Consider the following 9103-nt stretch of genomic DNA (forward strand, 5'->3'; position numbering starts at 1 on the left):
GGCCGTAAAACTTCATATTTCCCGGCCGTCGGCATGCTTTTCATCATATTCCACCTCTTCGGATACTTAGTGCATTTTCCCGCAAAAATTATCGTTTGTTTAAAGAAAACTCCCGAGAGTATTGTAGACGTCACAATAACCTGGTTTACGTCACAAAATTGATGATAATGTGTTGACCAAAGAGTTTTATTATATGATTGAATAATTTCCATCTCTCTGATTGGCTGAGATCCAACTATGTTAGAAAAATACTACGTTGTATTGACCTGCACGTGACGTTCCAGGTCAATACAAGGATTTATTTCCTCTACATTGATCTAAAAATAGATTGGGAAATTCCAAAATCATACAAATTGTTTTGGAAAGCTATTTAAACGACTGTGATCTTTTTTTTATGTGAAAAAAAAAAAACATAAGCGAATATATATTTTAGGGTGAGGGTGGTAAGAAGGGATGCAGGGACCCCCCTCCAACACTTTTACTGAACAACAAGTTTTTGTTTTTTTTTACTTTTTGGCAGTCAGTTTTCCCTGATAATACTCCTTCCTTTCAAAATCTATCCTATAAAAAGACTGACATTATATTATTTTTTCATGGCAACTAAAATTGTTAAAAAAAAACATTTCAAATTGATACGACTGGTAAGGATTATTCACATTTTAATTCTGTTTCTCTCTTGTAATTGGCTAGGACTTAATTAAATGCAAGTTAACAAGTAATGTGCTGTATCATTTTATCAATGAATCATATAATAAAACAATTATTGCTGTTTTTGAGGTCAATACAATGATTTAGCCATCTGAGGAGTACAATATTCACCGAGCCCGAAGGGCGAGGTAAATATTGTACTCCTCAGATGGCTAAATCATTGTATTGACCTCAAAAACAGCAATAATTGTATATTATTAATTTTTTGTTAAAAATGAAAGTGAATTTGAGAGCGGTGCCGAATTTGAAAGTTAATGTTTATTTCAAAGATTTTGCTTGTTTCGGTATAATAAACAATTCATTGCATGAATGTTCGGGAAACATGAAGACTTATTCAGCCAAGAAATATCATATTCCCCTTGGGAGAAGCCCTCGTGGAATATGATTTTTCTTTTCTGAATAAGTCTTCATATTTCCCTCACTATCATGCAATAAATGTATATTATTATCATATGGTATTGGTTTGATCATAAAATCTGAAAAAGTCCTACTTTTTTTAAAAAATTCTTTTTTTTTTCACAGTTATATAAAATTTATGAGATTGTGATCATGGGATAAAGGGGGATCCCTATCTTTAAAACAAACAAAAATCAAGTTGAAATTTTGCTGATTCACTGTTTACTCAAGAAAACATTTTAATCTATGAGCAAAAGGTGAATTTGAAAACCAAGTAAAATTTTAAAAATTTCATCAATTTTACATCAATGACACTTAGAAAACCTTGTCCCAAAGCCAACTGATAATGGTATCGTTTATAAAACATGGAATAATATTGTAGACCGAATATATTCCTGACAAGCTGCAGAAATTTTTCATGGCCCTTGCAGTGTAGAAGAAGACGTGGAGGGCCGTGGGTATGGCTGCTAGGTCGGCCAGTATTGAGGGCTCGTTAGGATTATTTTTACAAGAATTCCCATTACAGCAGCATTCCGTGTAACAGCTTCCATTTTTGCTGATGATCGAGCAGCAACAGCAGGGAAAAAATGTCTTGCAACTAGAAAAGTAAGAAAAGCAATCATATATGATTTTGAGATTGCAAAAAGGATCATCCAACATTATAAAAAGAAATAATTAAGGAATGTTTTTAAGTTTTGTGTGATTTATTGGTGTGTGAATCACACACATTTGTCACGTAGGCATTGCGCGCTTCATGAAAACTATGCTTACGTGCAAGTCTGTGTGATTCACACACCAATAAATCACACTAATCTTAAAAACATTCTTTATAATTACATTTTAACTCTCTAAAAGCATAACAAAATATACTCAATATTTGAATTTTTCGCTGCCCTATTTCGTTATACTTTTACTAACGCCGCTGTAGCCCATTGTGACGTCACGTAAATGCACATTTCTCCGTGTATATTTCTACGCGTAAGTATACACGAAAATGGTATATAATAAAATGAAATATAATAAATTTCACAGTTGGCTTACAAGGCAACGGCAAATGTAAATATTAACAAATATTTTAAAAATTTGTTCAACATTCCAATAACTATGTACTTACTCAAAGCAACAACAGCAACAGGGACAAAGGCATTTCAGCAAACCATTGCAGAACTTTTTGATACAGTTACCAAAGCAATCACCACACTTCTGACAAGGATTTCTGCAGCAGCCATCACTTTTGTCACCTGCTGATACTTTTATATTTGTTATGTAGCGCCAAATGCTGCTTAAACAAGCTACCAATCCATTCATAAATCGTTTGATAGTCTTTGAGTCCCATTCTACTTCGCAATCCAAACAAAGAAGTTTTTCGTATCGAAAAAGTAGAAAATTTTGTGGTATTTCAATAAATGTCGTCACCAAGAATACTTCAGTACGTTCATCCAGATGATTTGGAATTTCTTCGGTAGGATGTAAGCGGTGATTCTGAACAATCTGGTAAACGATGTTGACCATCTGAAGAATGGCGAGGATAGTGCCAGCAATACAAACATATAAAAACTGATTCGCCACATCTTCTGAATCGAATTCTTGTTTTTGGCAATTACTGTCATCTTCGATAGGATCTTCCATGTCAGTGTACTCTATCCAGTCGAACGTTAAATCCAGGATTATCAAAATGGCTGAAAATACGCGACATCCAGTATACCACCATACATTTCTTGGCTTTGGTGGTTCTTCTTGTTCCTGATTGTGGTCGATTTGATTTCGTTGTCCATACGGAAGGATAGACTCGTGAAAATCTTCTACAGGACCCACGCGGGTTTGACCTAAGCCTCGTTCTCTGTGCGTCATTTGCATGTTCCCAGGAGGACGATTTGATTCCGTGGATGGAAGACTTTGTGGAACATAACCCGGCAAATAGTAGTTTGACGGAACATTTCTTAGCTTTGATGGTTTATCTTCATCTTCTTGTTCCTGATTGTGGTCGCTTTGATTTCGCCGTTGTCCATACGGAAGGATAGAATCGTGAAAATCTTCTACAGGACCCACGCGGGTTTGACCTAAGCCTCGATCTTTCTGCGTCATTTGCATGTTCACAGGAGGACGATTTGATTCCGTGGATGGAAGACTTTGTGGAACATATCCCGGCAAATAGTAGTTTGACGGAACATTTCCAGATGAAAAATGGTTCCCACTGCCAGGATATATCTCATGTCTGCCATGCTGCCTTCCGTCCATGTTTAACCCAGTGTCCCTGTATCTAGTTTCTATGTTTACTGAAACTTGGTTGAAGTTCCCGTACGCATGCATTCCCCTTTCGCTGTTTTCTTTCCTTTGTTCTTCTTTAATGCTATATCTTGTCTCTTGCGACGCATACTAAGTTCTATGGGTTTACCAATGCTCATTTGCCTTCGATATCTTTCAGATCCAACTGAGGGGCATAGGGTTTCATTATGTCTTTTGTGTATAATAAAAAGGCTGATAAATGTAAAACAAAAATCTACGTTAACAGAATGTTAAAAGCACCCCAATGTTTCTTAGTTGAATTTAAGATTTTAGATAATTTTGTTCATTTATTCCAAAAGATGAATGTATTAGGGGTGTAATCTGCAGGGATCATTCATTGTTTAAAAGTCCAGACGATTTGGTCGGTTGATCAAAGTTGGACCGAGTATTAAAAAAGGTAATATAGATAGGAAAATGATTTATTACAATGAAATATCTCTTAAAAATAAGTTATACTTAAGTCTGGTTATCTTCACAGTTTCGAAACATATAGCGTAATTATCACAAAATTATTGAACAGATAGGCAGATCTCTTAATAGATATAATTATTAATTTATTTAATTTTAGTGGGTCGGAAGAATTGCTTTAGATCTCAGTGCGAGATAATCATTAATAATTATTTCAAAATTCAGTGAATAAAATCAAAGCGACATATTGTTGGATTGTTTGTTTTACTACATGTAACTAAATGCCCCGAGGAGGATCGAAGCAAAACTTATCAATTCCCTACTGTCGAAACACATAAGACTTTAATCGTGGCTACATACAAATACCGGTATAGTTTTCAATATTTACATCACTGAATATTTTTCAATCATTTCTTATGAAGATCATTGCCCATTCCAGAGGGGGGGGGGGGTTCCGGGGGTTGGACCCCCCCCCCTTTATTTTTTGCCAAGTTGAGAGAGAGAGAGAGTATACACATTTTCAGAGAATAAATATTTATACGTCTAACCTATGTGTTGAATAGATATATTCTCATACATTTAGTTTCCTCCATTCACCTTCACTATTACTTTTTTTTTTATGAGAATGGTAGAAAATTTTCTACTTATTTTTATATATCTTATATATGATATGTAACATACAAAATTTAATTTGATATTAGATTAATTCCTGCGATCTTTAGCAGCATCTGTTGGGTATCTAATGTATCCTTTTTTGATTATATCTTTCGAAAGAAATTCTTTATAATCTTAGGATATGCTGCAAATCCATTCAATTTTTTGGCTACAGTAGTTTTTGAAATGTGTTTATTTTATTCGGACTGGGGGTACTTTTTCAAAGGAAAAAAGGACCTAAAACAAAGATGTTATTTACCACAACCTTAGATCTTTCCATACTTGTGTGTGAATCTTTGCTTGAGAGTGTGTAGGCAAAAAGGGGGGGGGGGTAAAGGGACACAACCCTGGAACCTCTCCTTTCAAAAATGGCTGGATCCGCCCCTGTTGCCAATAATCAATGCACAAACGACACTAAGCCACGTGCATGGATTTCTTGAACATTGTCTGTTCCATCAGTTATGCATACAATGACAAATTTTATCTATAATACAACAAATTCATCTATGATATTAACACATCAAAATTTATTTTGAATGCTTTTCATACAGATGTAAATATAAACAATAAAATTTCTTTCTTAGTTAGTACAGGAATAAATGTCACAGCTGTTGCAGAATAAAATACATCTAACCAGCGTAAGCATTTTATAATTTCAAAAAGATGACTATAAACAGAACATTTACACAATTTTATAGTTTCTTCGAATAATTTTTTTTTTTATTTCATTTGTATTATCTTTGGTCTTACATCTCTAATTTTTTTTAATTTTCGATTTTTCTTATATCTGAGAGATAAAATATACTGTGAAATCACTAACGTTTGTAGTGAGTATTTTCGTTTAACAACAAGGTACGGTTTCAATAAAAATTTTCAAAGCAATTTTCTAAATATATCCATTATCCAAAAATTGAAGTGGACTCTATTTTCTAAAGGAAAATAACAATGACTCCTTTTGAGACTATTCTGCACATATCTCGAAACGAATTCAATTAATGACGCCATATTTCGAGAATAGTTTTCCTTCATGCCATATTCTTAAATGATTTATTTTATTCGTCTACTCAACTCGTATCAAAGCCAATTTCATAACATTAAAATTTTAGGGCACAACAAAGCCCAAACTGTATTTTCCTTTTTCGTTGTTTTTGAAGCATGGGGAGACCCAGGAATGCATGACCACCACGAAATTTAAAGCGGCACAGTGAGTCAAAATCATATCTTAATTTTAAGATTCTCTAGCATACAGAGAAAGACTTAAGAAAATTATGAGTATATAGCGAAGATATGACAATTAAACTGCAAGAATTGACTGCACAATATAAGTGCCGGAAAAACAAAGGTTGTATCTACCGTTGCGTTGTTTCGTATATGTCAAGGTCACGCTACTCTTATTTTTAGCTCAAACTTGTAAACAAAATTCAACTGGAGCATGCAAAGGTGAGAAATATGTTCTAACAACTTTTTTAAAAAGATAACATCAAATTTTTTGGTCTACTTATATTCATTCGTGGATACCTGAGACCATGGTAACTATGGAAACTTATTCAACACTTTTCTGCGCACGCGTATAATAGGGAGGAAGAAGTACCAGGGTATTTTGCAATATTTTCGTTCTGGGGCAGACAGAAATAATTTTTACTTTTATTTTTCCCCATAAAAATTCAATTTTTAGGTTCTGAAACCTGTAATTTTCTGAAACCTAATACTTTAAGGAATTGAACAAAATTTACAGAGGTCATGCGAAAATTGTACATTTGTCAATTTTCCCCTTTGTGCGTCACTGTGCCACTTTAAAATTTATCATGCATTACTGCTTAACATTCTCTAACCACGAAATAGGGTCTCCGCAAACTTATATTTTTTCCTCAAGCCTAAAAAATTCGACCCCATGAGAATACGTGATTTTACAGTACATATTAATAATGTTTTCGAAGCGTACAGCAATGAACCAGACGGCAAATAAAAAGTTTAAAATGTAACATTCCAAATGACTGGTTGGCTGATCTTGTCATTCCCGAAAATACTCGAAATCGTAGGGAAGCCCAATAGTGCAAATCGATACTAAATTAAAAAAAAACCAACGAAATATTAAAAACGAAAATAAACAATTTAAAATGAAATTAATTCTTCAAAACAAACTGCAAGGTACATGTATCTTATGTGTGGGGTTTATAATTATCCATCATGCATATTAATGCAAAAACAGAATCCATTTGTGGACACCCAGCATAGAAGTCAACATGAAGCAATCGGAATCTTCCAACTGAATCAGAAGAAAAGAAGGTGCCAAAGCTGAAAGGTAACAACATTTAATTTTACACAAATTTACCATAGTAAGTAAAGATTAAAAGAAAAGTACTTAAGTGAAGATAGCAGTCTAGAGCATTTGTCCTGAGCTATTTTGAGTTATCCTGAGTTGGGGTGAAAGAACCTGATACTTCACAAAACAGTAGGAACCGTGGCTGTTCTACTAACACTTAAAGAGCATGCTCTTGCGCATCGAGTCAACTGAGAGACATAAATACCATACGTAAGTGAAATGGGTTTATTGCTACATATTAGGTAAGGGAAGATGACGATTGAAAACTTGAATTCATTACGGATATTATAATGTTTTGTTTTTAGGTGGCCATAATGTCTTTTCCAGTAAAAAAAAATATTACAAATATGAATAGATGTGTTAGAACCTTTTTATAGACCTTCAGCCGGTTGAAACGAAGGGCAGAAAAATGTGTTGTACAGATTTTAGGTCACTGAAGAACAACAATGTGAAAGAAGCATAACCTTTAACTATGACTTGCTAGACTGTTTGCGGGTAGAAACTTCGTTCTGCACCCTTGCTTTCACTCTGAATATCGACCAGACGAGATTGAAAAGTGTCCAGCCAAAGATGACAATTTTTACTCGCAGCGAACTATATCAATTTACTGTTATGCCATTTCAGTGCTTAAACAGTCCAGTAACATGTAAGATGCTTCCACAAAAGTACTAGCTGTACTTAATAACAAGATTTGTTTTCTTTATTGTCTATTTTAGAAAACCCTCGATAATTTAAAACAAGTGTTTGACAAATTGATGTTTGTGAGCTCAATGTCAAGGAAAAAACATGTCCTTAATTCATGAAAGGTGACATTCCTGGAAAATTATCTTAAAAAGACGTACACATAGACCAACAGAAGATTTCTGTTGTATAGGAATGACCAGCTCCACTGAATGCCTGTGAACTAAGATCATCTACAGAGTTATATAGTTACGACAGACTTATAAAAATGTATTTTTTCATTGCTAAACCTCTGTTTAATTGAGAAAAAAGAAGGTATATGGAGATAACTGAGCGTCAAACTACATTTGAATCACAAATTATTGCTCGCCTAAATCACCATTACCATAAAAAAACAGAAATGTTGGTATTCATGGCAGTGAGGAAAGTCTGAGTAGGCTCCCCTGACATCATTGTGGATTTACAGAAGACTGGAATAAGAAATGAATCAAGAGGAACAAACTTCTTCCTGTGCAGAGCGTGCAGTGGTTACTATGAATGATCTTTTTCTATTGATCTGAACACTAGAAAATGGCAATGAGGAGGACTTAGTATAGACTTGATAAGAAATAGCAAGCGTTCAGAATATTCTAATAAAATGCATAAAAGTAGATTATTAAATTCATTTCGTCACGGTACAGTATTGTGTTCTTTGTAGAAATTGGAGACAATTAATAAAAAAAAATGCACCATCGAGTAATTTTTTTTCTCTTTCAGAAAGAAGATATATGTTAGAGTTGTGTCAACATACCAGAACCTTAGAATATCTTGGAACCTAACACTAGAAAAGGGCACAAAACCGATTATTTTAGACACAATTTCAAAGTGTCGTTAGAAGGTATGTTACATGTTGTCCCTATTGCAAAAAAAGCTAGAATCACTTAACGGGAAAATTTTAAATGAAACTTCATCTAACAGACACTCCCTTAGAGCGTACAGCAACAAATATTATTTAACCATTCCTAGAAACTGACAGAAGCAACAAACACTTGTGATTGCAGACTACTCCAAAAAAGTTAGTCTTATATCTATAAAATTAAAGAACATGGAAGCCCAGACAGAAGGCGAAGTATTGATAAATCAGTTTATATGATATGGCACCACAGAAGTCAGAATGTTTAAGGATCTTCTTAACTTACTGGGTACTGTAGATCACTTAATTTTCGCGACACATAATTTTCACGAATAGTTGTCATTCCTCTATATAATCGTAAGGAATACTTTTATACGCGAGAATTTAATTTTCGCGAACGCATTGTCTCGCATATTTACGCGAAAATAAAGTGATTTACAGTATATGGACAACTGTTTTTCATCTTTTGTCAGACGGGATGATATAATAAAACTTTAGCTATGTTAACTGCCTATGTCTTCAATTATCTGACTAGGACAAACTCTTGCCCCATGTTCTTATGGTTATCGTTTATCTATTCACGATAGTACTAGTGTGAAATCTTACCGTGCTAATGTTGAGAAGAGAGGTCATAACTCATTTGGGTATTATGTATGGATCCCCGGAAGGAACACATACGAGGGCCGTTCAAAAATTATGCGGACTTGTTGCACAGAAGAAACATTTGACGACATAATCGGGCAAAATTTCACAAA

The 9103-nt window shown here is 34.2% G+C and overlaps 1 protein-coding gene across 1 annotated transcript; it reads right to left on the reverse strand.

Moving 5' to 3' along the window:
• Nucleotides 1–1262: 1262 nt before the first annotated feature.
• LOC134235418 (uncharacterized) lies at nt 1263–3451 on the reverse strand. Its single transcript, XM_062717549.1, has 2 exons — nt 2219–3451; nt 1263–1702 (listed from the first exon to the last, which is right to left on the reverse strand). Exons 1-2 carry the CDS (start codon nt 3412–3414, stop codon nt 1420–1422), a joined length of 1479 nt encoding a protein of 492 aa, XP_062573533.1. The 5' UTR covers nt 3415–3451; the 3' UTR covers nt 1263–1419.
• Nucleotides 3452–9103: the final 5652 nt, after the last annotated feature.

This window comes from Saccostrea cucullata, unplaced genomic scaffold (genome assembly GCF_032062105.1).
Source record: "Saccostrea cucullata isolate Sc308-1 unplaced genomic scaffold, CSIRO_AGI_Scuc_v1 ctg3634, whole genome shotgun sequence".
Classification (NCBI taxonomy): Eukaryota; Metazoa; Mollusca; class Bivalvia; order Ostreida; family Ostreidae; genus Saccostrea; species Saccostrea cuccullata.